The sequence below is a fragment of the Chiloscyllium punctatum genome, chromosome 11 (genome assembly GCF_047496795.1).
Source record: "Chiloscyllium punctatum isolate Juve2018m chromosome 11, sChiPun1.3, whole genome shotgun sequence".
NCBI classification, from domain to species: Eukaryota; Metazoa; Chordata; class Chondrichthyes; order Orectolobiformes; family Hemiscylliidae; genus Chiloscyllium; species Chiloscyllium punctatum.
In genome coordinates this window covers 19,272,712-19,299,867 of record NC_092749.1, presented here as the reverse complement: position 1 = coordinate 19,299,867, position 27,156 = coordinate 19,272,712, and the positions used below count along the sequence as shown (strand labels likewise).

Here is a 27,156-nt window from a genome sequence, read left to right as displayed (position 1 = left end):
CAGACACCCACACACCCTTATAGATACACACACTCCCACACTCACCCCCTCACAGACTTAAGACACACTGCACTCACTACACACACACGCACAATTTCTCACACTCTCAACCCCCACCCCAGATAGACACACACACAGACAGACAAAGACCCACATGCACACACATATTTTGTGGGGTGAATTTGTACTTGCAGAGTAACATTGCACTTTGCTCAAAAACTGCATACATTCATGTAGAACTCTGAGCTCAAAAACTGCATGAATTTATGTAAAACTCTGTTATCTCACTTTTTAGATTAGAATCAATCTAAACATCAGGTCATAGACAGAGAACACAGGGGGCTAACACCTTCAACATATTGTCTAGCTATCACCATTGTTAACAGCTAACCTGAGAATGCAAATTTAAAAAAAAGGTTTAGTGATTTACACATGAAAGAAGTGAAACTATCACTGTATTCTAACAGATGAAAGGCTTAACAGACAATCAATTTTTCAATGTATAATTTCAGTTACATCACACTGCAAATTTTTGCTATAAATTCTCTGTTACGATTGAGCCCTCCACTATCACCTGATGAACAGCGGCGCTCCAAAAGCTAGTGTGCTTCCAATTAAACCTGTTGGACTATAACCTGGTGTTGTGTGATTTTTAATTTTGTACACCCCAGTCCAACACCAGCATCTCCAAATCATTAATTTTCACAATACTGTCAAATAGAACAAGTTCTGTTCTGCGCCCTAAAGCTGAGTGAACCTGGTTTGTTAATTGAAGATTTTTTTCTAATATAACAATCTTGCCTTTAACTCCAGATCTCTGCTGCCTGCAATTTAGTGCTAGATTGCTGCCCTTACCTACTCCAGTCAAAAAGTTTACCCAGAGCAAATAAAGAATTTCTTAAATACAAATTAACAATTAAATGCTGCAAGTACTGCATGTTCAGGTGTGCAGCACTGCATTAGTTCTGAAACAGCTTTCACTGTTCAACCTAATGTGGCCGTGAATTGTGCTCCATCGAAACAATAAAGATACTGGCAACTGTGCAGGTTATTACATAAGTATTTGGCAATTTATTTCATTTCTTTACTGTTGTAAGTTTCAGTGCCCCCATCACGACAACTACGGTCACGAGAGAAGTTGCGAGAAAGATCCATGGCAGTTTGCCTGTGTTAAATGTTCTTGAATGGTGACGCCATTTTCGAGGTTTCTGAACTGCAGTGGACTGTCATAAATGAAAACAGGAAGTTAGGGAATCAGGGTGCAAAATAGTGTTTCATGTTGTCAAATGCATAAATTGGAACGAAACAGTAATGAATAAGAATTATAAGTGATTTATTGCAAAAGAAATTTGGTTTAGATTTATAGATCTTGGTATTTACATCTCCAATAGACAGGTAGCAAATGGTCCAACAGGTGAATGAAAACAGAAATTTGCAGGATATTCAATGAGTTCAGTTGTCCTAATATAACTGTATCAGGAAATTATAGTTGAGCACATTGACTGACCAATCCTTCACTGTCTGACCAATCACTTATCCCCAGTCCTACATTCATAGCACACAGAACTGGGTCTATGTTGCTACTTGAGCATGGTTCTTGGTTCTGTTTCAACCTCAACTCTTTTTATGGCGCTGTGCAGCTTTTGTTAATGATTAATTACTGTCAGCCTTTTGCTCCTCACTGGTACCATGGAACAGGCAATGATACCTACTAAATTGAGGTTGACATTGCACCTTGGGCATCTGAAGAGGAATTTGGCTTTAAGTAGTTCAATTCAAAACTATAACATCACAAAAAAGGCTATTTGGCCCATCTCAGCTAGTGTGGCTTGCCTGCCTTCTCCCAGAAAATAATGATCCAATTCTCTTTTGTACACAATGATTAAATCACTTTTGCCACATCCTCAGAAAAAGCATTCTCGATCCTAACCATACACTGCAAAAAAAGTTTTAACCATGTCAGCTTTAGTTCTTTAGCCATGCACCTTAAATTGGTGTCATCTGGTTCTTGACCTTCACAATAACTTAGCTGTGGCAACAGCACTATCAATGTGGTGTTCAGACAGACAGAACAAGCAGATTATTGGTTTGTGTGGTGTTAGCTGATTGCAGCAAGGAAAGTACTCAGCAGGTCTGGCAGCTTCCATGGAGAGAAAAACAGAGTTAACTTTTCAGGTCAGGCATCTTCCTTCAGAACTGAATGGAGATAGAAATATTAATATGGTATAAGTGAAAGAAGAGGAGAGAGGAGGAAGGAAGAACAAAAGGGAAGATTGATGACTTATGGTGTGTGGGAGAGATCATGACAAAGACAGAGTGGGTCTAAACAGCAGAATAATGAATAGCTGCCTGAAAGCAAAATAAAATGGTGGGAATAGAGTTTACAGTCTGACAATGTTGAACTTAATGTTAAGTGCAGAAGGCTATAAAATAACAAATTGTCAGCTGGGGTGTTCCTGGAGTTTGGGTTGAACTTCAATGGAAGAGTGCAGCTGGCCAAAGATGGTGATGTGCATGTGACAGCAAGGCAGAGAATTAAAATTAAAAGTCACAAGAAATCCCAGCTAAACGTGGTGACACAACCCAGAGCTTCTGGTTGTTTGTATTTTAATTCTCCACCTTCTTCCCACTTGGACATCTCATTCCATGGCCTTCTGCACAATTCCAGTGAACGTCAATGCAAACCTAAGGAAGAACACCTCTTTTGATTAGGTATTTTAGAGGCTTCTGGACTTAACACTGAGTTTAATGATTTTAGACTTTAAATTCTGTGTTACCCCATTTAGTTTTATTGTGGTTTCATCCACAGCTGTTCACTATTCATACCACTCTGGGCAAACCTTTTGGTTCTATACAGTCTTTACCACTCACTTTTTGTCCCATGAAATCTTGTCAGTTAACCAGGCCCATTTTTCAACTTATTCAAAACTTCCTTTCTGTTCTCTTCTCTGTGCCCAGACACCCCAACCCAGTCTTTCACTTGCTGAAAGCCTCTTAGTATCTCTTTGTACTTTCAGTTCTGAAGAAAGGTTAACTATTTCTCTCTCCGTGGATGCTGTCAGACTTATTGGATACTTCCAGCCTTTTCTGTTTGTTTACCGGAATTCCAGCAGTTTTTTGATAGCCATAGCAGGCAGTTCGACAGAGTTGAACATGTGAACAAGGAGCAAGAGTGGGCCATTCAGCCCCTCAAGTATTTAGGATTCAACACAAAGGATTGAAATTTACCTTGAGCAGGAGTACAAATAGCCTACACCCAACTTTTGTTGCTGTAGACCTCAACATTAAAATACTAAACAGCTGAGAGATCAATCACCAGTCGGCTGTGAAAGCTTCCCCCTCACTCAACCCTGAAGATTTAATAAGGCAATCAACAGGTGTACTTGAAATCAGAATAAACTCGTCAATCTAGTAAAGAACTGATTGTGTTACTGGCTCCTGGATTTAACATCCCTTCATGGGAATTTCTCACCTCTTTTAGAAATTTAGAGTCTGGAAGTAGGCCATTCAGCCCATCTTGTCTGCTCCCCTATTTGATATGATCACAGCCAATCAAAACTTCAATGCCTTTTATCCACACTATTCTCAGTCTTTTATGCCATTGATAATTAGAAATCTATCAACTTATGCTTTAAATACATTCAAAGACTGAACTTGCTCAGCCCTCTGGGATAGATAATTCAATAGATTCACAACTTGCAGTAAAATAAAAATTCTCACCTTAGTTCCTAAATGGCATCTGCCTTCCTTTTAAATTGTACATATCAATACAACTCCCCAACCAATGTACACATCCTACCTCCAAAATCTCATCCATCCCTTTAAATATCTTGTAGGTTTCAATGAGATCATTTCTTGTTCTTCAAAACTCTAGAGAGGACATGCCCAGCTTTCTCAATCTGTCTTCATAGGACAGTTCCATCATCCCAAGAATAAGCCTGGCAAACGTTAGTTGCAATTCTTCTATGGGAAAGTCTTTTCAAGGGGAAGGAGGCCAAACGCTGCTCGTTGGATGCTGCCTGAACTGCTGTGCTCTTCCAGCACCACTAATCCAAAACTCTACACAGTCTTCCTTGTGCAGTCTAACTAAACTTCTATACAATTGAAGCAAGACTTCTCTCCTTCTGTTGAGAGTTTTACACAAATGCATCTTTTTAGAATATGCAGTACAGTTTGCGTCCAGTTTTCTCTGAAGAAAACGACGCAACAGGAGTAGGCCATTCAATTGTATCATGGTTACTTGTACCTCAACCCCATCCTTGAATATTCCTAACCAATCAGGTTGTAAATTTGCTTGCTGAGCCAGTTTATTTGGTCCCAGACGTTTCGTCACCATGCTAGGTAACATCATCTCTGAGACTCCGATGAAGTTTGTTTTAGATTACTTAGTGTGGAAACAGGCCCTTCGGCCCAACAAGTCCACACTGACCTGCCGAAGCGCAACCCACCCAGACCCATTCCCCTACATTTACCCCTTCACCTAACACTACGGGTAATTTAGCCTGGACAATTCACCTAACCTGCACATTTTTGGATTGTGGGAGGAAACCGGAGCACCCAGGGGAAACTCACGCAGACACGGGGAGAATGTGCAAACTCCACACAGAGTCACCTGAGGCGGGAATTGAACCCGGGTCTCTGGCGCTGTGAGACAGCAGTGCTAACCACTATGCCACCGTGCCGCCCACAGTATTGGTGTTTTGCCCCAATCGCTATTTATCTGTCTCTGTTTATTGTGGTAGTTTATATAATTTCAAGTTCTGTTTCTGAGAGATTGGTAAATGCGGTCCAAATCTATGTTTGTTAATGGAGTTCTGGTTTGAATGCCAGGCCTCTAGGAATTCCTGTGTATGTCTTTGTTTAGCCTGTCCCAGGATGGATGTATTGTCCCAGTCGAACTGGTGTTCCTCTTCGAGCCATAACACACTGCATCACTTGGCAACTACGAGAAGCCGAGAAAAAGCACCTACACAATGTATTTGGGAACAACGGATACCTGATAAGCACAAGAGTGTGATGATAGAAAAGCACAGCAGGTGAGGCGGCATCTGAGGAGCAGGAAAATCGATGTTTCGGGCAAAAGCCCTTCAAGCGCAGTTCGCTAATTCCTGTACAACAGACCTAAACAAGATGACACAACGTGTGCAGAGACTCCATCCATCAAAGACATCTCGGGAATGACGACCAGATTACTCCAACCCTAGGCATCATGGTAGCCCACAAACCTACCATCACACTGAAATAGCTCTTGATGAAATTAAAGGACCCCCTATCAACAACCAGCAGAACAAACATCATATACAAAACACCTTGCAAGGACTGCAACAAACATTTCATTGGAAAAATGGGCAGGAAGCTAGCCACTAGAATACATGACCACCAACTAGCCACCAAATGACATGACCAACTATCATTGGTATCTATACACACAGACGAAGAGGGACACCAGTTTGACTGGGACAAGCTAAACAAAGACATGCACAGAAATTCCTAGAGGTCTGACATTCAAACTGGAACTCCATTAACATCAATTTGGACCCCATTTACCAACCTCTCAGAAACAGAACTGGAAATGATACCACCCACCACAAACTGAGACAGATAAAAAGTAAGTGGGACAGTACGCCAGCGCTTCAACAAAGGCTCACTGATGATGTTATCTAGCATGGTGACGAAATGTCGGAGAACAAATCCACTAGCTCAGCAAGCAAATTTACAACCTGATTCACATCCTGAGCTACAAATCTTCTCCAATATCTCAATTCTTAACCAGTAGAAATCTATGAATGTCAGTTGTCTCAGTATTCACAATCATTCAGGGGAGAGAATTCCAGATTTTTCCAATACATTGGTCTACTCAATCTGGAGTTGCCGAGCAAATTAAATTATTTCTTTTTACTTTTTCTGTCAAGTTCTTTCACTGTCTTATATCTCTCAATATACTCCTTTTTAAGGGAATAATAATCTGGATGCAACTTTTCAATACCAATGATCTCGTGTTATTATTCAAAGTAGGTCAGATGATTATACTGTTTTCTAATGTGAAAAACATTAAGTATTTTATGCTGGCTGGATAGATCAGTGTCTCAGAACACAATAAAATCTACTTTTTACATAAATTCAAAGTGAATTCCCTCAGTGGCTTGGTCAGAGAATTTTAAAATTGTGCTCATCAGTCCTGGCTACAGGTGAGGAGTACCTTACTATTACAAGACTTCATCATTTTCTCTTGCTTTTGTGAAGTTCATGTGTATCTGCAATATAGTCTGCACTGTAGTTTCTGCATTCTTTGTTTTTAAAATATTGCAGAGAGATGTGATTGTCTGGAATTCCCTCCTGCTGCCTTGATTTTCTTCTTTAAGACATCCTTAAAACTACCTCTTTGACCAACTTGAACTCATATCTACTTTATGTGGTTCAGTACCATATTTTGTTTTATAACATCATTGTAAAGCATGTTGAGACATTTTAGTACATTAAATACACTGTTTAAATGCAAGTTGTCATTGAGAAGACAAAATTGCACAATGAAATTTCCATCACATTGCTTTAATATCACAAGGAAAGATATTCAAATAACCTGCCAGAGTTGTGATGGTTTCCATTCAGCTGTTGAGTACATCTCATTGCCAAATTCATATCCAACCTGAAAAACACCACATGAATTATCATCCCATCTGATGTTACTACTGGCCAAGTCAAATCTCAGACTAAAATTTGATTTGATAAATCACATCTTGTTTTGTTTTGGCTTTAATTAGGTGGTCTCTCCCTAAAACAGAAGCACCTAGTTGCAGTTTTTGTTTTAACCATAAAACATAAGTTTAATTAAGCAAAATAAACAAAGGTGAAATTAAGTAAATAGAATAAAATACAATCTATTTACTTTTAACACAAATTCAAATGTCTTAAAAAGGTTAATATATAGTTCCATTAATCCCAAAACACTCCGTTACCAATTCCAAAGAAAAGCAACTCCTTCATACAGTACTCAAAAGACACACTGTACAGTGCTCACACCAAAATTCCTTTCTTCAGCACCTCAATTGGTTTAAGCTATCTCGGACTTTAACTCCAAGACTGAAATCTCCGCTAGCTTGTTCTTGGAGCTATTTTATAGCTGAAATTAAACATACCTCAATAATGGGAGAAAGTGATGACTGCAGATGCTGGAGATCAAAGTCGTGAGCATGGTGCTGGAAAAACACAGCAGCATCTGAGGAGCAGGAGAATTGATATTTTGTGCATAAGCCCTTAATCAGGAATGAGGCTTGTGGGCCGGGGGGTGCTGAGAGATAAATGGAGGGGGGGTGGGGTTAGGGGGAAGGTAGCTGAGAATGCGATAGGTAGATGAAGGTGAGGGAGAAGGTGATAGATCGGAACAGTTCTCCCCCGGCCCACAAGCCTCATTCCTAATGAAGGGCTTATGCTTGAAATGTTGATTCTCCTGCTCCTGGGATGCTGCCTTACCTTACTGTGCTTTTCCAGCATCATACTCTCAACTCTGCTTTAATAACATCTTCAGGGTTAATTTCAACTGGATAATTGGATAATTTGATAGTTTGGCCCTAATTCATTAGTCCATGGTAATCTATTTCATTATATTCTCCCTTCTCAGTAGCACTGCTCAACAAAACCCACTCCATCAAAGACTTAACAGGACTGCCCCAAAACAAAGTAAAACTGAAACAAAAATCTCTTCCTCTAAGCTACTGACATTTTCCTAAAGCTAAAAATAAACTGTCTAGAAATTTCCAAAAGACATTAAAGTACAATTGTCTACTTTGCAATGTTGTAAGGCATCTTAAAGTAAACAAGAACCCGCTAGATTGCCAAAGCAGTCTTCACAAACTGTTTTAAAATAATTTACAATGGTTACAGATATTATCAACTTCAGACACACAGAAAACCTATATTCAGAAACCTGGGAGTCCTTGTCCACGATTCTCTTAAGGTAAACTTGCAGGTCAAGTCGGTAGTCAGGAAGGCAAAAACAATGTGAGCATTTATTTTGAAAGGACGAGAATATAAAAGCAGGATTATATTTCGGAGGCTTTATCAGACATTGGTCAGACCACACTGAGAGCAATGTGAGCAATTTTGGGCCCCATATTTCAGGAAGGATGTACTGACCCTGGAGCGGGTCCACAGGAAGTTCATGAGAATGATCCGAGGAATGAAAGGCTTACCATATGAGGAATGTTTGAGGCAATGCTTTCCACAATGAGGGGTATACATAGTCTCATCAGATTGCTGTCACAAAGTACTTTATTCCTAATGTCTGTGTAAAGAATGCATCACCTGCCACAGTCTCTGTGAGGGTAAATGGTATGAAGTCAGTGTCCCAGAAAAAGAGATAGGATCGAGTATAAAAATTTAATTCAGCGATAAATAAAGGCTTCTTTATCCCTTTGAAATATCCTTTACTTTTGTTTCTGGAATATTTTGGGAATATTATACATTGCCCTGTGTAGGCAATGAACATGCTTCGCTTAAATACAAAAGCTAAGCTGAAACCAGTGGATCAAGGAAGGCAAAGTTGAAATATTCCAAAATCTGGCATGATGCATTTTCCTCATGAAAGTATCTCTAAAAAAGACATGCTGCATATTCTTACAAAATTGCATAATTTGACATTTTACTGAAAATGCCACAAGCTTTGCTTGCATGGAAATTAAACAAATATAAATTTATTCAATTGATCTATTGCCATGGTTGGGCAGTCTGTTCAGGGCTTCTTTCCCCTGCCCTGGCAGAGAATTCATTTCTGTATACAGTGCTTTCCTGAAGTGGAATCTTATGGCGATTATTTGCCTCCTTGTGAAGAGCCTGCTCCCTCTCTTCAGATGTGCTATGGTCCTTACTGTTTTAACCCAATAACAGTTTCTCCAGTTGCCTTTATCCAACAAAAATCTAACAGAATTATTTCAGTTCTCTTGAATTGTCTCTTACCTGTCTCTCAATTCGTAGTACTAATTCATCACTGGTTACATTCCTAAATATATCTGCTGCTTCCTCATGCAATATATTAACAAGTGAAACTCCGCCAGCCTAAAAGACAGGAAGACAAAATAGAAACTTGATAGTGTACTTGAAAGGGATGTATTTTTAAGATTTTTTTAATCAACCTGTTCAGAGATGATATTACACACCTCTAACTAGATGGGACTTGAATCCAGGTCTCTGGGTCCAGAGATCTGAACATGACCACTGCACCAAAGGGCCCTCAAAGGTAAAGTTGTCATAAATTCTTGCTGACAACATTTGGAGGTGGTGGTGTTGGGCTGGAGTCAACCTGATGAAGGAGCAGCGCTCTGAAAGCTAGTGTTTCCAAATACACGTGTTGGACCATAACCTGGTGTTGTGTGATTTTTAAAATTTTGCTGACAATAGTCTGGTTTCTTGTTAGAGAGAGAGAGAGAGAGAGAGAGAGAGAGAGAGAGAGAGAGAGAGAGAGAGAGAGAGACACACACAACTGGTGCTGTTTTAACCTGAGGGTCACTACAGATATATTTTAAACCAGTGGTTGAGAGACTAGATTGTACAATGGATTAGTAGACAACCTCGAGATAACGAGTGGGTTCCAATCTTGAGGATGTTTGTAACTATATGCAAGCCAGAACACAATGCAGCAAAATATGAAATGGCCTTGTGTAAATATGAACAAATGTTCACATGTTGGATCTTTAAAATGAATATTAACATGTCTTCTATGTGTTTAAGCACCTGTGTTGGTACAGACTTGATGGACCAAAGGGTGTCTGTATGATTTTACGACATCCCTGTTCGGAATTATGTTCATAAATCGGATGTTCATAAATTGGGACTGCCTGTAGAAGAAGCCCAGATAGAAAACAAACATTTATTTTCTCTGTTGATACACTTTGCCAATGTTTTTTCCACTGACCATAGTGAAATTAAGATTCACATTTCTTGGTCTCCTTCAATAACTCAAACTTCAAAACTGTGAGAATTCTTACCTTCCGGGTTCTCCTTTCTCCTGAAATTTTCAGTATTGAACCCCAAGCTTGGCATCATTTAAACTGTACACTACTTAACATTTCCCATTACGAGTGAGAGTCACTACAAATGACTAATGAATGCCCTCTGAGCACTTTACCAATAACAAATGACTGCATGTTCTTGGCACCCACAGGCATAGTTTCAAACAACCATTAAGGGACTTTTGGAGGTGGCATCCCTCTGATTAAGTTTACAGATGATGATTTTTAAGAAAGCTCCACAATTGTGCCACTGATGATGTTAAATTTCATTGTATAAATGTTTACACTGGTGTAACTAATATAGGACTGCACACATTTTTCATTTTTTTGGAATTATAAGCTGAAATGAAAGTTAGATCGCTATAACTAGAAACTTTTACAATGTGAAAATCAGGTACTCCAATTGTGTAATACAATGCTGCCTTTCGAAAGCAAAAAAGGAGGAAAATTTCAAATGGCACCATGAATCTTTTCAAGCTATGGAAATTTTGTCTGGCAACAGCTCTCTGAATGGTTGATCTGCAATGTATTAAAAAAAAAGTTATAAGTGCCAATTGCAGCAAATAATGCAGACAGACAATAGCTCTTCCACACTCCCCCCTCTCCATTTTGAGAAAAAAGAGCAGAAACTCAAGAAAACATAAAAGAAAGAATTTATTCAAGAACAGAAGGACAATAATAACCATATAGACCACTGTGTCACATAATTACAAAAATCAAAAGGATTGAGAGGAAAAATAACTTTCCTTGTGGTCTGGATTTTTGATCTTCAGAATTCTATTCTATATCCTTTCTCAGCCCATAATATGTGTTATGTGTATATTTTCTCTGTCTTAATCATGATTGTGTATGTGGGCGTGTGTATATCTGGGGTTTGAATGGGATATAGTTTAGGATGCATAAATTAGAAATAATTTACTTTCAATGTTTTTATTATAGTTAAGCACGTTAAAATTGAATTTTTTTTTACTATTACAGAAGAAACTTTCTGTGAACTGTTTCTGTTCTGGGTAACAGTCAGTAAAGGCAAACTGGTCATTTTAGTGGTCTTAAACTAATAGAGCACGGAAAGAGACCCTTCGGTCCAACCAATCTATGCCAAACATAATCCCCAACTAAACTAGTCCCACCTGCTTAATCGTGGCCTGTATCCCTTGAAACCTTTCCCATTCCTGTACTAATATAAGTGTCGTTTACATGATTTAACTGTGCCTGCAGCCACCATTTCCTTAGGAAGGTCATTCCACATATGAAACACCCTCTGTGTAAAGTATTTGCCCCATGTCTTTTTTAAAATCTTTCCCCTCTTATCTTAAAAATATGCCCCCTGTTCTTGAAATGCCCCATCTGAGGGAAAAGACACCTACCATGAACCCCATCTATACCTCTCTCATAAAGATTTTATCAATTTCATGACAAATTATGGAATAATAAGAATAGAAGAACAAGGAGCAGGAGTCGGCCATCTGGTCCTTCAAGCCTGCTCCAACAATCCAGAAGGTCATGGCTGATCTTTTTGTGGACTTGGATGCACTAACCCACACTCTAATGAGGCACAATTATCAAGACATTTTTCCCAGTTAAATTATGACACTAAGCACTTGTTAAACTAACTTCTTCCATCATCGGTGTGGAGTGGCTGTAGTGTGTATCACCTACAAGATGCACTGCAGCAACTTGCCAAGGTTCCTTTGAATGCAGCTTTTACACCCATACTGGGAGCAGGTACTGGGAAACACTATCACCTGTAAATTCTTCTCCGAATTAAATACCATCCTGACTTGGAAATATATGATTACTTATCTACTGCCACTTGCTACAAACCCTGGAACTCTCTCCTTAATAACATTATGAGTCTACCTACATCAAATGGACTGTAGCGGTTCAAGTAGATGGCTCACTATCATCTTCTCAAGGACATTTAGCGATGGGAATAAATACTGTATTAGCCATGCCAGTGACACTTAATCATTGGCTGTTTTCCTGGTTCAATCTTTGAAAGTAGCTAATTTATCTTTGCATTCTGACAACCTTTTACAGACTAAATAATAATCTGTCCTTTCATATGGTGGGAAATTTACGATATGTTTCCAGACTTTTGTTTTGATGTGGGTTTCTTTTTACCTTTGTTTCATTGTTCAACACAACAGAAGCCAAAATTCTGGTAAATAAAATTCATGTTTAATCGCATCAATTTCAAGAACATACCTCCAAGATCTTGTCACCCTCTCTAAGTCTCCCATCAAGAGCTGCTGATTCGTTTTCTCTTATTTTAGCCACATAGATTCCAAAATTTCCAGGATAACAGGGTTTATCCACTCCTCCCAAGATGTTAAACCCAAACCCTGTAAATGAGTACCAAGCACATATGTAAGCCAAAATTATATTGAGTAGAGTGATTCTCGTCGAAAAATGGATTTATAGAATCTTACATGGATTCACACAATTTTTGAGCAAAATAAAATGTAATTCTGCAAGTACAAATTCACCCCACATAGTTACATGTGTATATGTGCATGTCACACTACAGGTGACCCCATTGTATTATACACACACACACAGACAGACGCACACATAGACACTCTTACAAACACACACTCTTCTACAGACCCTCTCTCATACACTCACACATGCACTCCCGCACGTACCCTCTCAGACGTATACCCCTTTACACTCACATTCACACACTCTCTCAAAGGCACTCATAACTATGCCCCAGCCCCCGCACACACACATCCACATAAGTGTTTCGGCATTGTTATTAGTATCCTCCACAGTGAATACCAATGCAAAACTGCTCAATTCATTACCTCTTCATTTACCATTAATTTTCCAGACTTGCTAGGTATAGGACCAATGCTTACTTTGTTAATTCTTTTCCATTATAAATACCTATAGATATATTACTATCAATGTTTATATTTCTAGCTAGCTTTCTTTCATAATGTAACTTTTCCCTCCTCATTAATGTTTGTCAATGTTTGCTATTTTGGTATTTTGTTCAATCTTCTGACATTCTATCTTTTCACAATTATGTACTTTAATTTTGGTACTGAGTAACATTTTTACGGGCTACAAATCCTTCTGTTAGGATTTTTCTTTATTATTGGAATGTATTTATTCTGAGTATTCAGAAATATTCACTTCAATGTCTGCCCTTGGATTTCCACTAACGTATCACGAAACCTAATTTACTAGTTTACTTTAGCTATCTCATTTCATGCTCTCATAATTGCCCTTATTTCAGCTTAAAATAGCAGTTCCAGATCCACGTTCTTAGGCTGAATGAAAAACTAAACCATATTATGAGCTCTACTACCTCGGGACATTTTAAGATCATTAATACTATCTCATTCCATAGTAGGTCTACTATAGTCTGCTTGCTGATTGCATCCAAAATGTGCAGTTCCAAGATACTACCCTGAAAACATTCAACACGTCTCCTTTAGACCACCTTAATCCATCTGATTTTTCCAATTTGTGTGTTGGTTAAAATGATTATCATATCTCCCTTTATCACCTTCCGTCTCCACCCAAGCTACTGCACATCCTGATCTCCTGAACTTAAGTTGACTCTGCTATGTTAATTCCATAATTAAGAGAAACGTCTAGCCCCAATCTTTTCCTAGCTTCTTGTCCTTTGTGAATGTTTCTTCAATATTCAGGTCCCAAATGATGTCATCCTGCAGCCATGACTCTGTAATGGCTATCTGATCATAGTACCAATAGGAACGAATATCTATCCATATTATTCTGAATTCTATGTGCATTCAGATACAGAATCTTTATTCTATTCTTAGTTTATCATTGTGACCACCAGCCTCATCTTTGACAACTCTTAAATATGTGCTTCCTATCTCTTCCTGTCATGATCTGTTAACCATTTGGTCAAAGGAACATTGATAGACAACATAAAATAGAGTGTACGATTCTAAAGAAGATTTAGGAGTAGAGGGACCAGAGTGCATATGTACAGATTATTGAAGGTGGTAATGCAGGCCAAGAGTGCAGATAATAAAGCTGTGTTCTTGGCTTTATTCATAGGAGGCATAGGTACAAGAGCAAGGAGGTGAAGGTGAACTCGTACAAGACACTTGTTAGACCTCAGCTGGAGTACTCTGTGCAGTTGTGGCTGCCACATCATGTGAAAGATATGAATGCATTGGTGATAGTGCAGAAGTGATTTACAAGAATGGCTCTGGAATGAGAAGCTGTTTTCTTTAGAGAGAAGGTGGACAAGAGGATATCTGATAGAAACTTTCAGTATAAGAGGCAGGCTGGACAGCACTGCTACAGCAAAACTGTTCTTGTTTGTAAAAGAGAAAAATAACAAGAGGGCATTCTTTTAATGTGATATGAAGCATGACTGATGTGAGAATAACTAGTTTGAACGAGTTTGAGTCCTGATGAAGGGTCATGCCCAAAGCATCAATTCTCCTGCTCCTTGGATGCTGCCTGATCTACTGTGCTTTTTCCAGTGCCACACTTTATCCACACTATCACCTGGTAATTAGGGTATGTGTTGGGGAAAAGTTAACATTATTTGCCTGGAAGCCATTTTCCTGATTTGGCTGAGAGTTCCATTTGCTGGCTATGCATTCCTTACTATGAGGTAATGTGGAAAGATTATCCTTATTTTTCTTCTCAAGATAGTGTCTCCTCCCTTTGCTGAATGATCAGCGCAGAGGCTGTAGAACCAGTCAAGCTGACATAGACTTTCCAATTAGTCCCCCTTCCTTGCCTAGTTATTGCCCCTTCATGGTCATTCAGCCAGTTAGGGATATCTCTGCTTTGTATGAGCAATCTGTGTAACTAGAGCAGGTGGTAATATCATTTGATCTGTCCACTTGTAGAATGCATAATAGTGCTTTAGTTTTGGACTTAGCGACTAACTCTAATTTAGTATCAACTTGTAAGCATGCCAAACTGTGTAATTAACGATGAGCTCCTATCTGTTTTCTCTATAAAATCCTGTAGTATCCTGATGTACTTCGGAATAACACCGAGCCACAGTTAGGACGGTGAACTCTCCACAGCTACCTGGATTACACCTCTTCCCACCCTACCTCTTGCAAAAATGCCATCCCGTATTCCCAGTTCCTCCACCTCTGCCGGATCTGCTCCCAGGAGGACCAGTTCCACGACAGAACACACCAGATGGCCTCCTTCTTTAGAGACCGCAATTTCCCTTCCCACGTGGTTAAAGATGCCCTCCAACGCATCTCGTCCACATCCCGCACCTCCGCCCTCAGACCCCATCCCTCCAACCGTAACAAGGACAGAACGCCCCTGGTGCTCACCTTCCACCCTACCAACCTTCGCATAAACCAAATCATCCACCGACATTTCCGCCACCTCCAAACAGACCCCACCACCAGGGATATATTTCCCTCCCCACCCATTTCCGCCTTCCGCAAAGACCGTTCCCTCCGTGACTACCTGGTCAGGTCCACGCCCCCCCTACTACCCACCCTCCCATCCTGGCACTTTCCCCTGCCACCGCAGGAACTGTAAAACCTGCGCCCACACCTCCTCCTTCACCTCTATCCAAGGCCCTAAAGGAGCCTTCCACATCCATCAAAGTTTTACGTGCACATCCACTAATATCATTTATTGTATCCGTTGCTCCCGATGCGGTCTCCTCTACATTGGGGAGACTGGGTGCCTCCTAGCAAAGCGCTTTAGGGAACGTCTCCGGGACACCCGCACCAATCAACCACACCGCCCCGTGGCCCAACATTTCAACTCCCCTTCCCACTCTGCCGAGGACATGGAGGTCCTGGGCCTCCTTCACCGCCACTCCATCACCACCAGACGCCTGGAGGAAGAATGCCTCATCTTCCGCTTTGGAACACTTCAACCCCAGGGCATCAATGTGGACTTCAACAGTTTCCTCATTTCCCCTTCCCCCACCTCACCCTAGTTCTAAACTTCCAGCTCAGTAACTGTCCCCATGACTTCTCCGGACTTGTCCTACCTGCCTATCTTCTTTTCCACCTATCCACTCCACCCTCTTCTCCCTGACCTATCACCTTCATCCCCTCCCCCACTCACCCATTATACTCTATGCTACTTTCTCCCCACCCCCACCCTCCTCTAGCTTATCTCTCCACGCTTCAGGCTCACTGCCTTTTGAAGGGCTTTTGCCCGAAACGTCGATTTTGAAGCTCCTTGGCTGCTGCCTGAACTTCTGTGCTCTTCCAGCACCACTAATCCAGAATCTGGTTTCCAGCATCTGCAGTCATTGTTTTTACCTCCCCATGATATATTGTGTAATAAACTAATCAGTTCGCAAGGTCCAAGTCTCGAGAGTTTTCTTCAACAGTATGAAATGCATTACCTGAAAATATGGAGGACGCAGGTTCAACTGAAGCATTCAAGAAGGCATTGGATGATTATTTGGATAGAAATGGTGTGCCGGGATTAAGGAAAAGGGTAGGCGACTGGCATTAGGTGACAGAACCAATGCAGACATGATAGGTTGACTGGCCTTGTTATACATCACAATGGTTCTGTGATTTCCAATATTAAATACCTCTCTTTCATGCCATTCTCTACTCTTTAACTTACAACAGCTTCCTAAATTTGATCCCAATGGCCCCACTACTTAAAGTCCTCTCTTCCTCCCAAGTTATGCATCTCGTGAGAACACTTACCCCAGCACTACTTTGGTATAGATCATAACAACTATTAACAGATTTTGTACCTGCTCCATGGTATAAAATTCATTTAATTATGAAAGACTACTATCCAACAGTAATGCTCCATAAAAATCTCTTGCATGTATAATTGAAGCTTGTCCTTTAGCTTGGGTCTGCATGGTTTCAAAACTGAAATGTCTAAGCAATTTAAAAGTGGCTGGGCATCAACCTCGATGGTTTCAGCAACACATAATTATCATAGATGTGGGGAAGCTCTCAGTACTTGTATGTTACAGGCTTTAGTTATGATTTAGGACCAAGAGATTTTGAGTTCTTTTACTGCAATAAGACCATAAGACAGGAGCAGGAGGAGGCCATGGAGTCTACTAGATCTGCTTCAACAGTCAATGAGATCATGGCTGATTTGATAATCCTCAATTCTGCTTTTCTGCTTTTTTCCTACAACCCTTAATTCCCTGACTGATTAAAAATCTGTCGATCTCAGACTTGAATATACTTATCAATCCACCCTTGCCAGACCTCTGCAGTAAAAAATTCCACAGATTCACTACCCTCAGAGAAGAAATTTCTAACATCTCTGTTTTAAATGGGTGACTCCTTCTGAGATTATGACCTCTGGTCCTGGACTCTGTAACAAAGAGGAACTACGTCTCTGCACTTACTCTGTCAAGTCTTTGAAGAATCATATATCGGAGGTCAAAAAGTGCACTGGAAAAGCACAGCCGGTCAGTCAGCATCTGAGTAGCAGGAGAGTCGATATTTCATCGGGAATATAGTGGTGTGGTACTACCAAGGGTGCTGAGAGATAAATGGCAGGGGGTGGGGCTGGGGGAGGAAGGTAGCTGGGAATGCAATACGTACATGATGGTGATAGGTTGGAGTGGAGGGTGGAGTGAACAGATGGGAGGGAAGATGGACAGGTAGGACAGTTCAAGTGGGTGGTGCTAAATTAGAGGGTTGGATCTGGGATAGGTGGGGGAGGGAAGATGAGGAAACTGGTAAAATTGCCATTGATGCTATGTGGTTAGAGGGACCCAAGGCAGAAAATGAGGTGTTCTTCCTTCAGTTGTCGAGTGGCCAGGATTTGGCAATGGAGGTGGCCCAGGACTTGCATGTCCTACGCAGAGTGGAAGGGGGAGTTGAAGTGGTATATGTTTTAATAAGGATGATATTATGAGAACAGTTCTAAAACAGACATATGTGCTTGCTTTTCATTAATTGAATTCAATATAGGTCGCTCCAAAGATTTGAGCACAGAACCCAGGCTGACATTCAGTTCAGTATGGAAGGAATGCTGCAATACTGAACATGTTATTTCAAATGAGAAGTCAAAACATCTGTTCTCTCAAACCATATCCAAGTATTTTTCTGTCTTCCCTGCGTACGAACGAATATTTATACATCAAACGACTACTATTGTTTTGTTGCAATTTGTGGGAATGTTCTCTCCACTTTACAAGTACACTTAAGACTCCGGGAAATTCATATTCGTATGCAAGTTCTAATGTTGAAAACTAATTTTTTTCCATGAGGTTAATGAAGCAACATTTATTATGGCGGAAGCCTGGCGTGAGAATATCACCCTGATGAAGGGCTTTTGCCCGAAACGTCGATTTCGCTGCTCGTTGGATGCTGCCTGAACTGCTGTGCTCTTCCAGCACCACTAATCCAGTATTTGGTTTTCAACATCTGCAGTCATTGTTTTTACCTCGAATATAACCCAACCTGTTGTCTACACACATGCAAGTAAGTTTTAAATATTCTAAACGCCCTTGCTTTTTTATTGGGTTGGATGCACCTGAGCAGTCCAAGGTAGAAGACAGCGTGGCCATGCGTTAATAATTTATATCCGTTTTCAGAACTAAGTAGGGAGGATGTCAAAGAGTTTCTCTGCTGACCTGCATTTCCTCTTTTCAATACAATGATATGAGATTCCGTTTTCATGGAAGGCATGTCTCTTCTGCGCCGGCTCGCCATGCTCCAGTTCTCACCAAGCTTCTGCCGTTGTTGCCACACGTGAGTTTGTCGCATAAAGAAACACTTTATTGCGTCCCCTTAACACGGTATCGTCACAGCAGCTTCTGCACGACGTTCAAAACGATATCGAGAAAGAAGCTAAAAAATAAAGATTGCCTCTTGATGGGTCAGTTCGAATTTCTTCATAATTATAATTGAGGCGCTGAGAAGTCAATCTTCTTGTAATTAAGCAGGGCAAACCACGGCAGCAGATCTCCTGCTGGAAAGGAGACAAGCAGAATTGGAGCGAATTAAAGCCTTAAAACGGTTTGTTTGTGTGTGTCGGGGGAGGGAGGAAAGAGGTTAACTGCATGTCGCAGCGTCAAATAGAGCAAACAGCTATAGGCTTGGCTAAGCCGTCAAATCGTATACCGTACTGCCCCATTAAATAAATCATAGGTGTACATGTGTGTCGATGTGTGATTCTTTTGAACTTTAGGCGGCAAATGCAGATATACTGAAGAAAACAGGTCTAACTGTGTAGGGGGAAAAATTTCACTTGTACGTATTAGCGACAGGACTAACACGTTATTAAATCAACAAATACAGATATTTCTTTTAACTTGTGGACTACGTTTTAATTTTAATGAGATATAGCTAAAACGGAACAAGAGTTTTTGTTGTGGCCAACTGAAATGGGTGAGAGGGATTAAACAGCAGCTAATTCACAACTCATCTGGTCACAACACCTTAGAGATCTGTTTTAATAAACATTGCTAAAACACTAAGATGTTCTTCAGACAACTTTGAAGCTTATACAGTATTTATAGTTGAGAACAGGTGTATGTTCCTTTCTTGATTCACCTACTTATTTAATCTTAAAATTGGGGGAGGAAGCAATTCATAAACTTTTAAATTGACCAGAGGTACATGTTCTAAGTTATTCAAGTCCCTGCTGATCCACAGAGCTGACCAATAATTCTAATACACACAATAATTTCTTTTAAAAATGATGGCACTGGCATAATGTATGCTGAACGAACAACATCTGAACCCAAGTACCAGCTCTAAGCAGTGAAGTTTGTGACGAACAGAAAGGGTTTAAGTGGAATATGGGCCAAGTGCTGGCAAATGAGACTAGATTAGGTTGGGACATCTGGTCATCATGGATGAGTTGAGAACCACCTATACAACGTATTCAAGAAGAACGGATACTCAAAAAAAAATACAGTGTGCAAATTCCTCAAGAACAAACCACGACAAGCAGACCAAACACAGCCAGAAACCCTGACCACCTTATTATACAAAGAGGTTTCAGAAATGACAGCCAAACTACTAAGACCCCTCGGAATCATAGTAGCACACAAACCCACTAACACTCTCAAACAAAAACTAACAAACTTAAAAGATCCCATGGACAAAACCAATGTCATCTACAAAATTCCATGCAAGGACTGCCACAAACACTACGTAGGACAAACAGGAAGAACGTTAGCCACCAGGATACACAAACACCAGCTAGCAACAAAAAGACATGACCCTCTCTCCCTCGTAACCCTACACACGGATGAAAAAAACCACCATTTCAACTGGGACAACACATCCATCTTGGGACAGGCTAAGCAAAGGCATGACAGAGAATTCCTAGAGGCCTGGCACAATGCCATAAACAAACACATAGACCTAGATGCCATCTATCAACTCCTCAGAAAACAAACAGGAAATGACATCACCACAAACCCCAGGAACCCCATCCAGGAGAAAGATATAACTAGAAAGCAGGAGACAACAGCTTCGCTTCACTTGGAGGTCGCCACTGATGATGTTACCTAGCCAGGTAACGAAACGTCTGGATATCAAACCTACAGCTCAGCGAGCAAACCTACACCCTATATTATGCTTCTCTTTGCATTTACACTCATGGTTGCATCAATATATTGCAATTTCTGCTTTGCTTCAATGTTAAATCAGTGTAAATTAGTAGCCAGGACTCTCCAGATCTAGGAGCAAAGCAGAGAGAGTGAACAAGGAAATTAATTTTGATGCATGCACTTAGGCGGTACATAATTTCAAAATATTTGATGGACAACCAACACTTCATTTAACTCTACTTGGCATAAATTTGGACTGAATTGGAAATTTTCCCTCTTTGATATCCAAGCATTAATATTTTTTAATCAATGGAAAAAGAACATGTGCAGGATAATTAGCTTCACTCAGGCAAGATTCAGATGATGCTGAAAAAAAATGTAGAGTGTGGTTGAAACCTAACTGTATTAGGTGTCAATGAAGACCCATCCCAGAGATTTTAACGTACTCTCAATATTCAAGTTGAATATGGAGGGAGTGTCACATTGTCTGGGGGTATTGTCTTTCACGAGATATTAATTTAAAGCATTATTTGATACAATTTCTATGGGCGCTACAACTCCAGAGGTCCAATCTATTTCCTTGTCTGGGTGTGGATCCATACCTCATTAAAAGGTCACTCAAAAAAGGAAAAAAGAACATCCTGAAGAAATTACCTTTAGTGACAACACAATTTAAGAATAAATTATTTCATTTATATTTAATATTATGGTTAACTTACACAAACTAGCTTTCACTTCCCTTGTGTCATGTTATGAAGTTGAAGGCATGTACTGGACCTTTAAGAAAGAGTGAATGCTCCTGTGCAGTGAGAGCTTACAAGCACCGGTTACAGAGGAACCTCGAATATGTGGCATTCGGTTATCCGAATATCAGATTATCCGGCAAGATCTCAAGGTCCTGATGGTTGGCTAAACTATGTTATCCAGTACTTGATTATCCGGAATTCGATTAACTGAACAAAATACTCCCCGCCTGCGTTCTTCGGATAATCAAGGTTCCTCTGTATATGACTAGCTAGACTGTACTGGAAAATTGAAAATACATAACATTTGGCTGTGAAATGGATACCTGAATTGGTTCTGTTTTGACAAAAATTCAATCAGTTTAAATTATGCCTCAGGATACTAAAACCCAATCAAGTTTGAATTTATTATTGTGCCAATCTCGAACCAATGAGATAATCTGATGTTGGGAGTATAAAAAAAGCAGGCATTTTGAAAATCAGACAAAATACCTGCCATCGAGAGAGACCCAAGAAACTGAAACATTCTCTATCAAAAGGTACCTTTTCATATGAAACATATTTGCAGGAAAAGAAAGAAGATGACCCAGGGGGATCTTCAGCTGGAAGGAGACACCTAGTTGACAGCCGCTGTATGGTTTTGAAATTAAGTTGATGTAATTGTAATAAGTGTCTTATTGGAACAGCATATTCTTATAGTGTTGGAAGCAGATAAGATAATGGGGGCTTAGAGTTGTGAATAGTTGTTGCTTAATGATTCATTTTTAGAGTTAAAGAATAAATTGATATTATTTTCTATAAATAGTGGAATTTGGGAGTCCTCTCACTCATATTTTAGCGGATTACGAGGTGAGGTGAGCTTTTCTGGGTGTTTGGTTTAACGAACAGAAGAGGTCACTGCCATGTCGTATCAGTCATAAATATTACTTGCAAGTGTCAGGCAATTATGATCTATAAAGAAAGAGAATCTAACTTGACATTTCCAATCCACCATTAACAGGCTGGGAAAGGAGCTGTCAAGGTCCAACTAGAAACAGAAAGAACAGCAACAGGTAGAGTGGGTCCCGTCTTTTTGGTGCTTTAGAAGCTTCTGGTCGGCTATGTTTGATGCAGATTGGTCCCCCTCAAAACTTTAAACATCTCTGAAATAAGAGTTACTATTGATTAGAAAGACACTTTCTGGACCTGCCACAGAAATATTGATGCTATAAGAGCAAGATTGGGTAATGTACAACACATTTCCTGATTTCAGAGAGGGGAGCAATATTCTATCTTGCAAGATGATGATTTGCACAGTTTTGGTTAACTCTGTTCAATATCACTTGCTGTAGCTCAAGAGCCTACTCTGGTATGATAGTCATACCAGACTTAACAGTCATATAGATGTACAGCACAGAAAGAGACCCTTTGGTCCAACTCGTCTATGCTGACCAGATATCCTAAATTAATCCAGTCTCATTTGTCAACACTTGTCCCATATCCCTCTAAATCCTACCTATTCATGTACCCATCCAAATGCCTTTTAAATGTTATAATTGTACCACCCTCCACCACTTCCTCTGGCAGCTCATTCCATACAAGCACTACCTTCTGCATGAAAGAAGTTGCCCTTTAGGTCCCTTTTCAATCTTTTCCCTCGCACATTAAACCAATGCCTTCTAGTTCTGGACTCCCTCACCCTAGAGAAAGACCTTGTCTATTTACCCTATCCATGCTGCTGAGGAAGAAGGAGTTGGATTCACTGGTTTCTGTTTTCTTTGAGGTCTCTCAGCCAGTGGAGCCTGTCATTTACACTGGCCTCTTTCAGTTAGACTGATTGCTTCCAGTTAGCAATCTCTTAGATGTCAATATGAATGGTCACTTACTGATGTTCATGTAGCAGAGGTCCTAATGCCCAGAAAATTGTGATCCAACGAGCAATTCACAATACACAAAGTCTTTGGGTGTACAGCGTACATCCACTGAATATGGCTGAGCCAGTGCAGACATTGTTGGCTTGCCAATTCGTACATGCTGACAGAATTAGCACAATCCAGGACCTTGGAGTTGGTAATCTTGTCTCGTCAACAGGACAAATCTGGGACAAAGGTGGATACTGTTCAGATTTTCTTCCAGCCTAGCACATGTTGTATGGGCCTCACCAATGTAGAGAAATTTGAAGATGCAGGTTCAGCAAACTTGCAATTTGGTGCTTTCATTTGGGTTGCGGTTTTCCACACACTGTTATTTAGATTTGAAATGACTGCTGGAACTTTTCTGACGTTTGTGTCGTATCAGCAATAAGGTGACTGATTGCTGCTTACTATGGAGCTTAGTTGTGAAATTATCAACTTCTTCCAGTATTACGTGGTCAATGCTGATAGATGGTAGAATGGCAACATCATGGACCATGGTATTTGTCAACATGGATTTACAAGAGCTAAATCACATTTGACAAATCTACTGGAGATCTTCAAGGATGTAACTAGTGGAGCTGATAGGGCAGAATCAGTAGATATGATTTATTTAGACTTTCAGAAGGCTTTTAATATGGTCCCACATAAGAGACTAGCACGTAAAATTAAAGCAAATGGGATTGGCAGTAGTGTACTGATATGGATAGAGAATTGGTTTGCAGGCAGGAAGCAAAGTAGGAATAAATTGGTCTTTTTCCATGTAGCAGGTAGTGACTAGTGACATACTGCTGGAATCAATGCTAGGAGTGCAATTATTCAGAATATATGTTCATGATTTGGATGAGGGAACTATGATTAATATCTCCATGTTTGCAGATGACACAAAGTTAAGTGAGAGAGTGAGCTGTGACGAGGATGCACAGCTGCTTCAGTGTGATTTGGACAAGTTGACTAAATGGCAAATGCATAGCAATTGAAGCCATACTGTGGGTAAATTCAAAGTTATCCACTTAGGTAACAAAAACAGGAAGGTGGATAATTTATGAGTGGCAGTAGATTGGAAAACAGGGAGGTGCACAAGATCAGAGTGGCGTTGTACACCTGTCACTGAAATTAAGCATGCAGGTGCAAAAGGTGGTGAAGGCAACAAAAGGTATTTTGGACATCATAGCGAGAGGATTTATATATAGGAGTAGAGATGTCTTATTGCAATAGTACAGGGCCTTGGTGAGATCACATCTGGAGTACTTTGTACAGCTTTAGTTTCCTTATCTAAGGAAGGATGGAAGGAATGGCTATGTAAGGGATGCAACAAAAGCTTGTCAGTCTGATTTGTGGGGACAGCAGGACTGACATATGAGGAAAAACTGGATTGGTGAGGACTATATTCACTGCAATTTAAAACAAAGGGGGGAGGAGATGGGGGGGTGCCATTTCATAGGAACCCAAAATATTTCAACAGTACTACATAAGGTAAATGCAAGAAAGACTTTCCCAATGACCAGGGAATCCAGAATTACAGGTCACAGTTTAATGACGGAGATGAAGAGAAATTTTATGCAGGGAGTGGTGAGCCAGTGGATTCTTCTGCCACAGAATGCGGTTGACACCAAAGCGCTAAATGTTGTCAAGAAGGAGTTAGATGAAGTTCTTTGCGCCAAAGGGATGAAAGGGTATGGGCAGAAATCAGGTACAGAATACCCAGTTAGATGATCATCTTTGGTCAGAAACCAAAATAGAAATTGCTGGAAAAAGTCAGGTCTGGCAGCATCTGTGAGAGTAATCAGAGTTAATGTTTTGGTACAGTACCCTTCAGAACATTAACAGTTCTTTCGTTTTTCTTTTGTTCAGCAACAATCATAATGAATGGCAGAGCAGACACAAAAGGCCAAAAGACCTACTCTTCCTTTCTAACCTCTAAAGTATTAAACTGTTGGTCTAATTTTTAATATCTTATTTACATATTTAAAAATAAGCCTCCAGACAATCCATATCACTCAGAACTCAAATGAAGTAGGAGAAAGTGAAGACTGCAGATGCTGGAGATCAGAGTCAAAGAGTGTGGTATTGGAAGCAAAGCTGGTCAGGCAGCATTGGAGGAGCAGGAGAATTGACTTTTTGGGCATAAGCCCTTCATTAGGAATGGGTCTTGTGGGCCAAGGAGGCCTAGAGATAAATGGAAGGGGGCTGGGGCTGGGGGAATGGGAGGTGGTGGAAGGTAGCTGGGAATGCACTAGGTAGATGAAGGTGGGGATGAAAGTGATCGGTTGGAGAGGAGGGTGGAGCAAATTAATGGGAAGGAAGATGGACAGGTAGGACTGTTCAAGAGGGCAGTGTTTGGTGATGGAGGCAGTCCAGGACCTGAATATCCTTGACAGAGTGGGATGGGGAGTTAAAGTGTTCAGCCATAGGACGGTGGGTTTGGTTACTGCAGGTGTCCCAGAGATGTTCTCTGAAACGATCCACAAGTTGACGTCCCGTGTCCCCAGTGTAGAGGAGACCACATCGCCTGCAACGGATACAGTAGCTGACGTCTGCGGAAGTACATGGAAATGTGTCCACATTTGACAGAAATTTCCCTGTCCTGGGCCTCTTTCATCGCCCAACCCGAACTACCCGACGCCTAGAGGAAGAACGCCTCATCTTCTGCCTTGGGACCCTCCAGCCACACGGCATCAATGTGGATTTCACAAGTTTTCCCATTACCCCTCCCCCCACCTTGTCCCAGTCCCAGCCTTCCAACTCGGCCTCTTGAACGGTCCTACCTGTCCATCTTCCTTCCCATTTATCTGCTCCACCTTCCTATCACTTTCACCCTCACCTTCATCGACCTATTCCCAGCTACCTTTCCCCCAGCCCCAACCCCCTTGGCCCACAAGCCACATTCCTGATTAAGGGCTTCTGCCCGAAATGTCAATTCTCCTGAGAACTCAAATTAATCCAAATTAAGACCTTCCCCTCTTAACACATACAACATGAGAACTACAAATCAAACTTAGACACTTCAGAATCCAAGTTTCCAAACCATAACAATACATCAGTAACCTTCATCACAATTTCTATTCCCACCCAACTTTGTACAGATGGCAAACTTAATTACATTATTTTCGTTATCTACATTAAAGTCATTAACATAGATTGTGAATAGCTCAAGCCCCAGCACTTAGGTGTTGCAGCACTCCACTTACCACAGTCTGCTATCTTGAATATGCCCCATTTTTGCTTTTTTTTTTGCTTCATATATGTTAACAAATTTTCTAATGCTAATATTTCATCCCTCATTCCATGAATATTAACTCTTCATGCTCACCTTATTGATGCCACTCAGAAGGCGAATCATGAGTGATGAAATACTCTGCACTTGCCTGGATTAGTGCAATTCCACAATACCCAAGACCACTGACAGTATCCAGCACAAAGCGGCATGCTTGATCAGCACCCTGTTCACCAACTTAAACACTCACTCCCTGCATAGACTGTACACCATTGTTGCAGTGTGAGAGATTCTAAAGATACAATGGAGCAACAAACCAAGGCTACATCAACAGTTAGCTGAAAGGCAGCAGGTGTTTGGGGAACACCTATACCTACGTGTTCTCTGAGTTGCACACCAGTCTCACTTGGAAAGATACTGCTGTTCCTTTGTTATTGTTGGGTCAAATTTTTGGAACTCCCTCTTCACGTCATAAGGACTGCAATGGTTCAATCAAGTTGTTTAATAGCACCTTAAGTGTACTAATTAAATAAATGCAGACATTGCCAGCAATGCCAACAGCAATGAACAAATTAAGAGTCATCATTGAAAAATAAAGTTATGTGATTGGATGTCACATCTATTTCAATTACTGGCAACTAAGATATCTGAACAAAATACAAAAAATAAAATCGCACCAGTGATCAATACTATTTCAGTGCCATAGCAGACCACTTTTTTTTAAACCAGTGTCATTCCATAGTTAACTAAATGAGCTTGCAATAAACTTGTGGGTTGACTGTACTAGCATGTAGCTGGTCTGCTCAAAAGA

The 27,156-nt window shown here is 40.5% G+C and overlaps 1 protein-coding gene across 2 annotated transcripts; it reads right to left on the bottom strand.

Moving 5' to 3' along the window:
• Positions 1 to 1,048: 1,048 nt before the first annotated feature.
• LOC140482794 (disks large homolog 4-like) lies at positions 1,049 to 19,023 on the bottom strand. 2 transcript variants are annotated; one of them, XM_072580418.1, is made up of 5 exons: positions 18,565 to 19,023; positions 12,213 to 12,349; positions 8,953 to 9,051; positions 6,585 to 6,646; positions 1,049 to 1,223 (listed from the first exon to the last, which is right to left on the bottom strand). In XM_072580418.1, the coding sequence occupies exons 1-5, from the start codon at positions 18,695 to 18,697 to the stop codon at positions 1,127 to 1,129; spliced, it is 528 nt and encodes a 175-aa protein (XP_072436519.1). In that variant the 5' UTR covers positions 18,698 to 19,023; the 3' UTR covers positions 1,049 to 1,126. The 2 variants fall into 2 exon arrangements, with proteins under 2 accessions (XP_072436519.1, XP_072436518.1); XM_072580417.1 differs by having other exon boundaries at positions 6,581 to 6,646; positions 18,565 to 19,021.
• Between the last annotated feature and the right edge of the window lie 8,133 nt (positions 19,024 to 27,156).

What these genes read in the sequence shown, in the direction of transcription:
- LOC140482794 (XM_072580417.1), bottom strand. Translation starts at nt 18,697, where the DNA reads ATGCGACAAACTCACGTGTGGCAACAACGGCAGAAGCTTGGTGAGAAC. An exon ending in ATTGAAAAGAGGAAATGCAG is followed by an intron (nt 12,350 to 18,564) that starts GTCAGCAGAGAA and finishes ACTCATTTACAG; the next exon opens with GGTTTGGGTTTAACATCTTG. An exon ending in AGGGTGACAAGATCTTGGAG is followed by an intron (nt 9,052 to 12,212) that starts GTATGTTCTTGA and finishes CCTGTCTTTTAG; the next exon opens with GCTGGCGGAGTTTCACTTGT.